Consider the following 13,548-nt stretch of genomic DNA (forward strand, 5'->3'; position numbering starts at 1 on the left):
TTTTGATCCTTCTTGTGAAAGCAAATCTACAAAGAGAGGACAGTTGTCTTTAGCACAAAGTGATCATCCAACTTTTGTTATACCCACTTCAAAGTCATTTCCTATAGCCTCATTTTCAAAATCAAGTGGTTTATATTTATTCTCAAATTCTCTTCCCATCATGTCTAAAGGCGTTTCCCAACTCTGTGTTCAGTTTAGTTCAGGGGCGGGCAACCTGTGGCACGTGGGCCGCAGGTTGCCCACCACTAGTTTAGTTGGAATTAGAAATTCAAAAATTGAACTATTCTTTCCAATAAACTGATTAATCAAAGTTACTTAGCTACTGGATGTAAACGTTGCCCTTTTCAAGAACTAGGGGGCACTACAGTTTGGTCAGTGCTTTAAACTTCTGAAACATTAGCCAGATAAGAGTTGTTTGTGTCTGTTTTCTAAACTTTCTAATTCTAAAACCAGAGGGGGGTTAAACATGACCTGCAATGAGGGAAAAATTTTATTTGTGTCCTCTATTTGTCTGTATGATATAGAAACAAGACTTGATTAAAACTCCTTTTGTTTCTTTTTGATAACATCTATTTAACTCAAACATTTAATAAACATTTGGGTAGGAAAGATTTTTTTTGTGAAAGATTTAACAGTCCCCTGTCCTTTCAGACAAGGACTGAGAAAGCCTCTCGGTTCTGTTCTCTAATTCTCCAGTGACTCCAACAAAAGCAGGGAAGGATAGCTTTGAGAGTACTGAGGTGTTTCTAAGAGGCAAGGGAGAGGAAGAAACAACTTCTTCCCCCAAATACAAGACCCTTCAGGCCTTTTTTATTCAAAATGGTAGCAAAAAAATGAGCACATTTTTTTCCCATTTGCAGGTACCCTTTAAAATAATTAACTTGGTGTCTGGCAGGATTTTAAAGTAAAGTAAATAAGCACCAAGTTGGAACTGGGTGAAATCAGGGGAAGTAATGGAGGGACCAGGCCAACAGTTTAGTTAGGATATAACAACATGCTCATTCTGTTGCCCGAGTGCAAAAATACCGCTGCCTAGAGAGTGGCCATGTTTTGAATGTATGTAGCAAGTGAAGTATCTGGAGGGCCTCAAGGATCAAGTACAGCTTCTCTAGGTCAGAGCTAGTGAACTGATGGATGAATGGGAGAGAGAGAGATTTGTAGACATGGCATTTAATTCATCACAAGAGGCTATTAAGGAAACATGGTAACCAAGGGTGAGAAGTAAAATTCTGTCAAGATTACAACAAAAAACTGGTTGAGATAGAAAACAAAGAGCAGGAATAAACAGCTGATGCCATAAAGCTTGGTACCAGGAGCAATGTTCCATAAATTTCTTGATGTGAAAGAGCTGAAAAAAGCAACATCGCAAAATTGTGGATGACACAAAATTAGAGCCCAATCCTGCTGCCACTTCCATTGATTTCATTGGGAGCAGGAGGAGGACCTTTCTTATGTTGGTCAGATTAGAAAGGACTGAGCACCAAAACTAGAAAAATGAGTAACAAAACTGCAGGACAGAGTGTGGACACATGCAGGGTAATGCACATTGGAAGGTACAATTTAAAATAGTTGTATGCACCAGTAGATTCTGAATTATCTGTAACCTCTCACAAACAAGACTGAGATGTTATAGTGAAGAGCAGTGATTGCTCCAGAAATATTAAGCATTTCAATGAAGGGAACAGAGAATAATACAGGAAATATTATATTGCCATAATGCAAATTGATGGTACTGTATGCCCTAACTTTGAATGCTGAAATCAGTGCAAGTTAATAAAAAACATTTTTTTTTATTATCCAAGTCAGTGAATAAAACTAAATGAGTTACAGAGATCACTTCTGTAGAATAAGGTGCTGGTTTTTTTTTTTTACAGTCACTTGCCTGGTTATGGCTACAATTTAAGTTGCCAATTTAAATACTGAAGTCAGGACATAAACAAGTAAAGGTTTTTATAGCTGCTCACCTTGCAGTCAGAATAAGGTGCTGGTTTTTTTTTACAGTCACTTGCCTGGTTATGGCTACAATTTAAGTTGCTAATTTAAATACTGAAGTCAGGACATAAACAAGTAAACGTTTTTATAGCTGCTCACCTTGCAGTCAGTCTATACTAAGGTTCCACAGGCATTTTAAAATGTCCAGTCACTCAATGCCATGTGGCCTCCTGACCAAGAGCAGTTTTGGTAAAAGAAAGCATAGCAGCAGAAAAGCAATGATCAGTTGCAGAAAGTGCTCTCTCAACCCCTGTTCTGTCTCTCTCTTACTATTTGTTTTCTCTCTCCTTCTCCAGAAACATCATCAGACCTTGAGAACTTTACCAAGTTCCTAACTAGCCAGAGGCCAACACAAAAAAAACAGCATGGAGTGGAAACTAACAAGCTCCACAGACAGTGTGATAAAAAAAAAAACATAGCTCTTCTGCCACTTCTAGTTACTGTGAGTGGGAAAGGTGCTGGATTTCTGCCAGAATGGTGTTCTTGGACCCTGCTTATGGGCTCTGTCTTTTACATCAGCCTCTGGCTAAAAAGTGTCTTAAAAATGTGAAGCTCCCTCCCTCACCTGCTCTTCTACCCTTCCAGTCTCCTGGTTGTTGTGAGTAGTGAAGCACTGGTCTTTGATATCCAAAGTCCTCCTCAGCTTCCTGTTTTGGGGTCCTCCTCCCTCACGAATAACTCAAGTGCCTGTCTGTGCTGCTTGCCAATTAACATGACTTTGTACACTTACACACTGACCCATAGGCTATGTTCATTTCCCTATGCAGTTTAGGAAAGCTTAAGTAGAAGCAGACACATTGGAGCTGTGAAGACAGCACTGCACTGGTTAACATTCAGTTTCACAAGGGTTAGAATTTTTTTGTAATGAAATCTTAAATTCTGCAGAAATTGGCTTAATCACCCTTCCCCCACCAACTCACCAGGGAAAGTTCCTCACTCTCTACTACTGAGTGGATTTTTCAAGTCCTGAGCACCAGCACAGTTAAGGGGGTACCAACAACCCTTTACTATTATATTACGATTATTATTTATTTATTTGTATTGTGGCAGCATCTAGAGGCCCCTGGCATGCACCACTATGCTAGGCATGGTATTTTCAGGAAATAGCGCTTAACCACAAATATAAATATAATATAAATTGACTAAGTCTCATGCTTTTTTGCTTGAAGTGTTTTGAGACATACTTAAGCACTTTTTAATATTGTCTTATTGTTTCTATATATTATAGGTCTCCTCAAAATAGCTGGTGAGGTTATAAGCCATTTTCTATACAGTGCTCTACCTAGGTATTAAAGTTCTATCAGAGAACTAAATTCTGTTGTCAGTTAGAATGTTGAGAGACAAGGTGGGTGAGGTAATAACTTTTATTGGACCAGCTTCTGTTGGTGAGAGAGACACACTTTCGAGCTAACGCTTGTCTCTCTCACCAACAAAAGTTGATCCAATAAAAGATATTACCTCACCTACCTTGTCTCTCTAATATCGTGGGACCAACACAGGTACAACAACACAGTTATGTAAATCAAGAGTCACCCTTTGAAGTCATATCTGACAGAAGTTATTGGCCCAGAATGTTTCAAATTTAGCTGAATGTTCTTGCTTTTCTGTTTTGTTAGTCCCGATCTTCTGGTTTCACTTGGAAGTTCTATAAACAATTGTTTAGTACTTATTGAATGATAGAAGAAGCCAAACTATTTTGAAAAGAATACAAAGGAGTACTAGAGATACTATGAACTGATAGATTCTTCCCCCAATTACCAGCAGTTCCAAATAGTGATAAGCAATTTGTAGTTTTGCAATCTCCAGCGGGAGCTGGTGGGTGGAGGAAATAATTTCTGAGGCAGTCAGAAATCTACATATTCTAATTACATTGGTGTGATTGACAGCAAAAGAGGACTGTCTGCATTAGTGCACTATCAATGTAATCTCTAACTTAGTAATTAGGAACTTATTCTTCAATTCAACTATCACAGATCAAAGACAATGCTATGAATTAAATAAAAAAACCCTAAAGCACAGGGAATAAAACGAGCCATTTGAATTACATAGGCTACTTCATACACTCTCTGTGCCAAGGACAGCAGCATCAAGCCCTTATTATACTAAAGTTAAACAATAATAACACAAAGTGATTTTAATATGTAAAATATTTCAAAAAGATTGAAATACGTATTTTTAACTACCGAATAACACTGCAGTGATTTTAAAATAATTTTTAAATGCTACCGCGTGGCTACAATTTTATAGCTGTGTCAAAAGGTTTCTTGGCACTGTGTAGTAAACACTAAAAGTTTAAAAGAAAGATTCTAAGTGAAATCCTGACCCCATTAAAGTTAATGGCAAAACTCCCCTCGACTTCAGTGGAGCCAGGATTTCACGCACTGTCCCTGATAGCTCACTTCTGAAGCCATTGGGCCTGATTCTGCCCTCATTTATACTGGTGTAAACCTAGGATAACTTCATTGAAGTCAGAAGTGTGTAAAACCAGTGTAAAACTGGTGAAGGTGAATCAGCCTCACAGACTTGAAAAGAAACTGTGCTGGAATATTAATAACTTCTATTCTATATTAGAGAAGTGGAAACCCCTTTTATTTTACAGCTTAATTACTTGATGGTTTCTGTTTGGCTTGATTCCAGTAACCCAGACAAAGAACACAAGTGTTTTTGGTTTTGTGGTTTTTTTAAAATCACAGAGAAGCTGTGATATTTAACTAAAGTAGAATAAATAATGCTTCATGTGGAATGATTTGGAAAAGGTACTTGAGTTTTACAACATGCTGTCAAACGAAAGAGGCTTTTGGAAAGGTCACAAAGGAGAAGAGGGGAAAAAAGAAAAGCTCTTCAAATGATGCATGAAAGAGTATCTGACCTTAATCAAAAGGTCAAATTAACTAGTTTGCTTTACTACATACAAGAGCTCAGATTTAATTTGCCATAAAACGAGCACAAAAAATTAATAGTCATGAACAAAAATGTTTGAAAAATCAGGTCTGAGATTCCAGGCCTCCATGCTGGGCGGAGGAGAGAGAAATCCTGACTGAAGAGTAGCAGCAGAGCCATTAGACAGCATTTACTATAGCTTCAGGGCTGCAGTAACCCCTGTGACTGGTTTGCTCCCCCTTTGTGGGATCTATTGGCCATGCCTCTGTCCCAGCCCATCCTTGCCCATCCTCCCATCTGGGAAAGTTCATTCTTTTTGTATGTCAGGAAGATTGAAGTCCTTTATTTATCAACTTAATATGTACAGCATGGGCAGCTGCAGTGCAGGATTACTCATGCTCTCCTACCTACCTGCTGCTACGCTGACTTAATGGAGGGACAATCTTTATGAATAAGAGGGTAGTTCAGGCTGCATGTCAGTTTAATGCTTGGATTCTGCAGAACCATCAGCCAAGGTGCAAATTCTGATGGCTGTGAATGGGAGATACGTTATTGGGGCAGTGGAGGTGCCAAAAAGAATGTTCTAATCCAAGAGAAACTTATTTTTTCAGGATATTTCAACTGCGGTTCAATGAACAAGAAAATCCTTTTCTCTAATTCTCAAAGAACAGAGAGAAGGAATATCTGCTTTGCTCTGCTTCGCTGATAAGAAAGAGGGAAATCCTTTCTTTCAAACTTTATGGAAACTCTGATGCCTGAATAAGCATAGCAGGGGTATATTCCGGTTAGTTTGTATTCTCAGCTATGCTGATTTTTATGAAGCAGTTTCTCTGACCCATCGCTAGCTTTGATCAAAACAGCTATTATACAGCGTCCAGATAGGTTTCTACCCTTTTTCATCTTTAAGTAAACAAAGCTCTCTCAAGTGGTTTATTAACCCTAGTGTCGGATTGTTTTCTATGCTATCAATATTTTAGATTTTAATTTTGGTATTGACAAAAATATGTTTTCATTATCATTCTCCTATTTTCAGGCACAGAATGTGATTTTTTTTGAAGAAACATTTTCATTAATAACAATTATTATACAAAAACCTAACTTACTCACTTATCATAAAGAAAAGGAGTACTTGTGGCACCTTAGAGACTAACAAATTTATTAGAGCATAAGCTTTCGTGAACTACAGCTCACTTCATCAGATGCATTTGGTGGTTTTTCCACCAAATGCATCCGATGAAGTGAGCTGTAGCTCACGAAAGCTTATGCTCTAATAAATTTGTTAGTCTCTAAGGTGCCACAAGTACTCCTTTTCTTTTTGCGAATACAGACTAACACGGCTGCTACTCTGAAACCTGTCACTTATCATAATATGACTATTAATAAACTACTAGTATTTGGCCCACTGGGTGAATGAACAGTGTAGCCTCAATCCTGCAAAGTATTATATGTAATTCCAAAAGTCTCAGAATAAGACATTAACTTACGATAGCACAAAGACGGGTTTGATAGAGTAAAAAGCAAGGCTGTAAATATAGCAAATGACATCTAGTAGCCTTCAGCAAAAATATTTGTACAGAGAGCCCAATCCAAAATCCCACTGATTTCAGTGTGAGTTTTGCCTGTGACCACAATTTTGCATATGGATCCCCATGCATGAACCCTCATGCCTGGCAGTGGTATCTGTGTTAAGTTTGCAGTATCAGGCCAAGAACTCCCTTTACAATCACTGGTTGCAGTGTTGTCTTCTATTGTGATTTTCTGTACTCTTCTTAAAGCCCTAGCTCCTGGAGTTATTTGATTATATGAGAATCTCAGCTTTCAAAAATTTCTAGCCTTCATGGTTGCAGAGAAAAGCTAGAGAATGTGACTACTGAAGACTCAAAAACAGAAAGCAAATATAAAACCCCTCCATTCTTTTTTTAAATCTTGTGATTTTTAAGCCTCCCTCATGACTCTTGGGGGCCTGACTCATGATTTTTGAACACTTTTGGTTGATGATACCATGCTTGTATTAAAGAATATATTCGTCAGACTTTTATTATGCAACACCATCCCCATCAATGACACAATGTTTACCACAGGTTTCAGAATAGCAGCCGTGTTAGTCTGTATTCGCAAAAAGAAAAGGAGTACTTGTGACACCTTAGAGACTAACAAATTTATTTGAGCATAAGCTTTCGTGAGCTACAGCTCCTGGCCCTAGTATTCGTAAATTGGATTTGAACTATGTACTTTAAGCAGATAAACAAAAGTGAGTAACTTTTTTTTAATGTGGTGATCCACTTCATTGTTTTCATGAACTGACTAAATAACCACTGAAAAATTTAGCCTAACTTTAAACCAGCAAAGAATATTTGCTTCCACTTTCATGAACCCTCTTTACAATCCTGCAAATTTATGCATGTGCCTAATTTTACTCACATGCATAAACCCTGGATAAACAAAGGATTTGCAGGATTGTGTTCTTGATCCTTAGGCACCTGCGTTATGCCTCCTTGCCACACTTTATATGTTAGGAATAGTGAAGCATTACTCTCCCTCATCCAACTCTGCAAATTCATGCCTATTTTCCCTTAAGTTTCACAGAAGAATCAATCCTTCATGGATTTGTTGTTCAAACCACTATCTGAATAGCGTACAAAACTTTCATTCAAGAGAAGGGGAAAAATTTGGGCTCAAAAGTGGTAGCAGTGAGATGATGACTTAAACTAGGGTGGACTGATTATGTATATGACTTTTTTCCATTAACTAATTTTTGAACATCCAACTTTCTTATAGAAGGGATCCCTTAAATATTATGTCCACATAGTTTTTTTGGTGTTTTTAAATCTTAGAATTTTTGTAAGTGGCTTCTGTTTCTGAATTTCTGATTCCCCAGCTGAAGATTAGGAACATTATTTGGGATGATCTAAGAGCAACACTGAACATTAGGGCTGGCCGATATTTCTTCCACTAGAAATTTAGTCCATCTTTTAAAAAAATGAATTTTTGGAAATTTTGTTTCAAAATGGCAGGACAATTCTTTAGTTTCCCACCCTAATTTTTCTCCATTGGAAAAAAAGGGGAGAGATTATAAAAAAAACAGACGGTGTGTGAGGGGAAATAAAATAAGTAAAACTGAAAAAAATATCAAGAAGTGCTCTGTATATATATTTGTCTGCGATCTCTTCAGTTTCACTTTGGCTACTGCTCTTACTAGTAAATAAATACCCTTTTACAAAATCTGGGGCAGAAGGTGTATAAAGGGAAGGAAGAGTGAAGATCTCCCCAGAGCAGTGCATGAGAGTTATCATCTTGCTAGGGTCTGAGGCAGGAAGTGCAAGTGACCATCAACGAAACAGTGGAACTCACTGTATACAAAGTTCGGTCAAATATGCCAAGGCTCCCAAGTGAAAAAGAGTACGGAAATATTTTATAACTTCTTTCTATTACAGTAACCTTAGGTGTTATTTAAATCAACAGCATTCTTGTATCAAAACAGTGATAAGTTTATTGTATATCAATGGTCAACCCTCTACACATTTGTGATACCTTACAGTATTACCAACCCTAAGCACTGAAAATTCATCAGTCACTCGTCACTCCCCCCCCACAAAAAATCATGAGATTTAAAAAAAAGCAGATGAGTTATTTGCCTTCTGCTGGTTGAACCTTTAGGATACACAAAGGTCACATTTTTAAATATTTGCCTGCAGCCATGAGGGCTAGAAACTTACTATACTTTATGTAAAAAATGAAAGCTGAGATTCTTGGGGAGACTTTTGAATCCAGCAACTGGAGCGTTAAGAAAAACAGCTAATATTGAAAGACCTAAGGTAGTATCACAAGAGCTGGCAATGTTGCTTTAAACAAATTTTCTGAAACTGGAAAAAAATAGTAAAGAAAGATAAATCAATTGCAATTTTTTCCCCCTGATATCTAAGGAGAAGATACACCTGCTCCACATTTTCCCTCATTCTGCAAAGGGGGATGGGTTCTAGTTTTATTTAATGTGTTTATTGTCCTATACAGAATCTATAAGTACATAGGTACTCACAATAGTAATTCAAAACTTACAGATGCTGAAAAGCCATCTTGTTCTGGGGCCAGATGATTTCACTGTGTGTGTTTCATTGTGACATTTAGGGCCAATTTTTTGGAGAAGAAAGGCTAAAGTCTTAAAACTGCACCAGTAAATGCACACGCTTTTACAGCGACTGAATGTGCAAGTCACATAATCGCACATGCAAACAGATACACAACCAACTAGCCATTTATGCACACCATTACCTGATTTGCATGTGCAATTAAGGGTGCACACTTGCAAGTGAATATAGATGCTTTTTGAAAACTCACCCCAAAAATCTCCCTTCTTCCAACTTGCACAAACTCAGACTCAGTGAGGAATACAGTGGTTACCTATAGGCAGTGTTTACAGTCCTCACTTCTGGGGAAAGAAGGGTTTGGGCGGAAAGCAGGGGCATATTCATGCAGTGGCACGGTCTCCCTCTATGAGAAGAGGAGGGTGCATATTTCAATAAGGCCTGTGATACTCTACCGTGGTCTTTTTGGAAGCCTCGCTGCAACAGTGGGCTGGTGTGTCGTGTGACACGGGGTGGGGCAGGGCAGTGACACAGGCACTGGACAGTGGGGGTGGGGACTCTGTTGTTACAAGGAGCCTGCTGGTGCAGGGCAGTGACACAGGCAGTGGGTAGCCCAGGCTGAGCTAGGATGTGGGACTGCTGGTGCAGGGCACTGGGCAGTGACAGAAGCACTGGGCAGCAGGCTGAGGGCTGTGGTGTGGGTAGGGCAACGGCCTCGGCACCGAGGTGGGGCATGAGGAGGCGCAGGATAGGGCAGTGACACAGGCGCTGGGCTCAGCCCCCCCCACCAGCGCCGCCGGCTGGGGGAGAGATGCAGGGCACTTACCCAGCCCCAGCACGGGGATGTGTAAGCCATTGGCGAGGGGGAGTGTGGGGAGGCCCAGCGGCGCCCGCCCAGGCGCCCAGGAGGCCATGCTGAGCCGCGTCCCCATCAGACCGCCTCCTCCGTCCGCGCTAGGCAACTGTCTCCAAGCCCGCCCCTCCTCCTCCTCTCCTCCTCCCCCCCCCCGGCGTCGTAAAGCGCCGCAAAGCGAGGCGGGCTTTACGGCTGGCAGCCGGGGGGAGCAGCATGCTGGAAGGCGCCGCCGCCACCCGTGCGGGGAGGTCGTTGGCCCGTGAGTCAAGCGGGCCCCCCCGCTCCAGTGTCCCCTGTACGGAGCCAGCCAGGCCCAGCGCGCTCCGGGGCTGGCCTAGGCTGCTCCGCGTGCCGCTGGTAGAGCCTGGCGGCGGCCCGGCCCGGGGCGGGCGCGGAGGGAGGGGACGTTACAGGGGAAAGCTGCGGGGCGGGGGCTGCTTTGTGCCCGAGGACCACATGGTGGAGGGACATCCAACGGCCGGTGACCCCCTAGAGGAGACTGGGCCTGATGTCTGCCCGGCGCCCCCGCTGATCCGGAGCTCTGCAGGGGAAGAGTCTCCCCGCAGTGCTCCCCTGCGGAGCCACCCGGGGTATCCATCCATCCCTCCCTCCCGCTGACACCTGTTCCCTTCTTGTGGTAGGTCGCACTCAGGAACTGGCTTCTGTTCCACTCCTGGAATTAAAATGCTTTACCTGATTGGACTAGGGCTGGGAGATGCCAAAGATATTACCGTGAAAGGACTGGAGGTTGTAAAGCACTGCCGCAGAGTATACCTGGAGGCCTACACGTCGGTCCTAACTGTAGGGAAGGAAGCACTGGTAGGTTTACGTGCCACTGAATTGAAAGTCTTTACTCTGTTATTTCCAAAAAAGATATTAAGGGAGATGCAGGGAATTGTGGATCAGTAACCGTACCAGGAAAAATAATAATGCAACTCATCAGAAGAAAGAATAGTAAAGCATCTTTGTGAGTGTAAATATGATCCTGACAAACCAGCATGCACTTTATATGAGTAAACTTCTCTTCCTGGCTTGTTAATCGACAGGAAATTCCAATATTTCAACATTTGTTTTCATCCCAAATTGGGACAAAGTTCTATTATCAACATTTTTCATGGAACAGAAAGTTAGAAAAATATCAGTTTAGAAATGCTTCAACATTTCATTGTTTAACTGGAACTTTCAGGCTGGTGCTTTAGTCAGTACCAGAAAAGTGTAAATTTGAGTGCGCACTGGTGTGTCACACAATAACTGCCCTGTGTGGACTCTGCTGGTGCATACTGAAAGATCCCTAGTACAGTGGTTTTCAAACTTTTTTTTCTGGCGACCCAGTTGAAGCAAATTGTTGATGCCCATGACCCAATGGAGCTGGGGATGAGGAGTTTGGGGTGTGGGAGGGGCTTAGGGCAGAGGGTTGGGTGCAGGGGTGAGGGCTGTGAGGTGGGGCCAGGAATGAGTGGTTCAGGGTTTGGGAAGGGGCTCTGGGCTGGGGCCAGGAGTAGGGTTGTGGGAGGGGGTCTGGGGATGAGGGGTTTGGGGTGCAGGAAAGGGTTCCGGGTTGGGGGGGGCTCAGGGCTGCTGCAGGGGAATGGGGTTGGGGCACGGACTTACCTCAGGTGGCTCCTGGTCAGTGGCACAGAGGGGACGCTAAGGCAGGCTTCCTGCTTGTCCTGGCACCGTGGACCGCGCTGCGCCCTGGAAGCAGCCAGTAGCAGGTCCAGCTCCGAAAGCATGCAAGCAGCTCTGCGCAGTTATTGCTCACAGGCACCACTAGCCTGCGCACATTCTCCCCTGCCCCCCCCCCCCCGCATGTACACCCCCACCCACTGTATACACACACACTTTGGGCACCCCTCCCTCCCCCAGCTCCCATTGGCTGGTTCCTGGCCAACGGAGTATAGAGCCTATGCTCGGGGTGGGGGCAGATCGCTCTGGATCCCGGTAGCCCCCTCGCCTAGGAGCCGGAACTGCTGCTGGCCGCTTCCGGGGTGTAGCACGGTGTCAGAACAGGTAGGAACTAGCCTGCCTTAGCTGGGCACCGCCGCCGACAGGACCAGAGCCGCTTTGACCCGGTGCCTTCCATTCCACAACCCAGTACTGGGTCGCGACCTGCAATTTGAAAACCACTGCCCTAGTGCACATTATGTAGTGCTGTTTGAGATGGGATTACGTTAACATGTACCAAAAAAAACTTTTGGTGCCCATAAGCAGGGTCCACACAGGCCAGTTAGTACACGAAATGCTAGTGCACACTAAAATTCTTACCCCGTTGGTGTGGACTAATGCATTATGTGCACAAGACCTTAGTTTTGGTCTGTTGAATGTTAAATAGTACCTGCCTATGGTGCTGTCAGTGCATCATGGGAGATGTAATCCATAGGAGCTAATGATAGTGTAAAATACCCATGAGGCACCACGGCACTTAACACGGATGTCAATTCAACATTAAACTGCCTGAAATGAAATATTTCAGTTTGTTGATTCAGGTTTACTCTATCCCAGAAACAAAATATTTTGTTTAGATTTACCTTGGCAAAATTGAAATTTTTCTTTGGAAAATCTTGATTTTGCAGAAACTACATTTTCCATCAGAAAGAAAATTCCCAAGCAGCTCTACATGTTAAATATAAAACATTGAACAAAATAATATAGCTGTTATTTGTCTTTCAAAAAGCTTTTCATGAAGTGCCTGATATGATCTTGTTAGGAACGTTTAATATTCCTAGGGTGAGAGGCCTTCTTGAGGCTTTGAAACTGGTTGAGAGATGGGAAACAAAAAACAGGAATAAATGGCCAGTTCTTAAAATGAAAAAGGGTGACCCGTAGGACATTGCTGACCAGTTAAAAGTAGATGGAAACAGGCTGCTTAATGGTTTGGAGGGCAATCACATATGAGCCACAATACAGGGAATCAGAAGGATGTCTAGAGATGAGGACTCTGGCCTGCAATGGATTGCTAAAACCATCCCATATTCTTGACATGCAGGGCCTCACAGGATGTGGGGATCTGGGGTAAAGTCTGAAACTGACGCTTATCCCCCCTCCCCCCCCGATCCTGAAACTGGAGCTCTCGGTGGGGGTGTTGGAGAGTGAGCCCTCCCAACACACACACACTCTGCGGTGTTGGCACCTGTCCTGCAGGGCTGGGCCTAGCTCCCTGCTCTGGGTGTTGTGACCTGCCACATGGGGTTGCACCATGACGATTTTTTTTTTGTTAAGTACTTTAGTCACTTTGTCACTTTGATCAATCAGTCCATTAGCCTCCCAAGTAGCTGGGATTACAGGCGCATGCCACTGCACTCGACATAAATACTTGAGTATTGGTCCAAAAACACGACAGCTTACTGTAGTTCTATTACAATGTTTAGGATCAGCCATCACTATAAGGGAGTGTGGTCCTGAGGAATAATGCAGATGGAAGCCGGGTGCTGTGTTTTAATCCTGGTTATAACAGACTGTTCACCTTTCTGTCTATTTCCCTGCCTGGAAAATGGGAGTATGATTTAGTTGCCTACATCCCAAGGAAATTTGAGGGTTTGATATAAGCATTAAAATAATGCTAAGTATTATTACTAACGTAAGAGAAGGAGCTGCTATGTGTCACTTACTGTATGTCTCTACAATGCCTAGCATAGTCTTGTTGACTTTTAAGCACTACCACTAAACAATTGTTAAATAATATCTGTTTAGTTCCTCAGTCCAGTTATTCCCCTCTTTTCTGATAAATCTGAAATTCCA

The 13,548-nt window shown here is 42.4% G+C and overlaps 1 protein-coding gene across 3 annotated transcripts in view; it reads left to right on the forward strand.

The window, feature by feature from the left end:
* Positions 1-9,782: 9,782 nt before the first annotated feature.
* Positions 9,783-13,548, forward strand: part of DPH5 (diphthamide biosynthesis 5) — a 29,590-nt gene continuing 25,824 nt past the window's right edge. The window contains exons 1-2 of one of the 3 annotated variants that reach the window (XM_038414104.2): positions 9,783-10,069; positions 10,452-10,629. In XM_038414104.2, coding sequence (XP_038270032.1) covers positions 9,798-10,069; positions 10,452-10,629 — 450 coding nt within the window. In that variant the 5' untranslated portion in view covers positions 9,783-9,797. Of the gene's footprint in view, positions 10,168-10,451; positions 10,630-13,548 lie in introns of all 3 variants that reach the window. The other 2 variants (XM_038414103.2, XM_043490757.1) reach the window with 2 other exon arrangements.

Source organism: Dermochelys coriacea, chromosome 8 (genome assembly GCF_009764565.3).
Source record: "Dermochelys coriacea isolate rDerCor1 chromosome 8, rDerCor1.pri.v4, whole genome shotgun sequence".
NCBI lineage: Eukaryota > Metazoa > Chordata > Testudines > Dermochelyidae > Dermochelys > Dermochelys coriacea.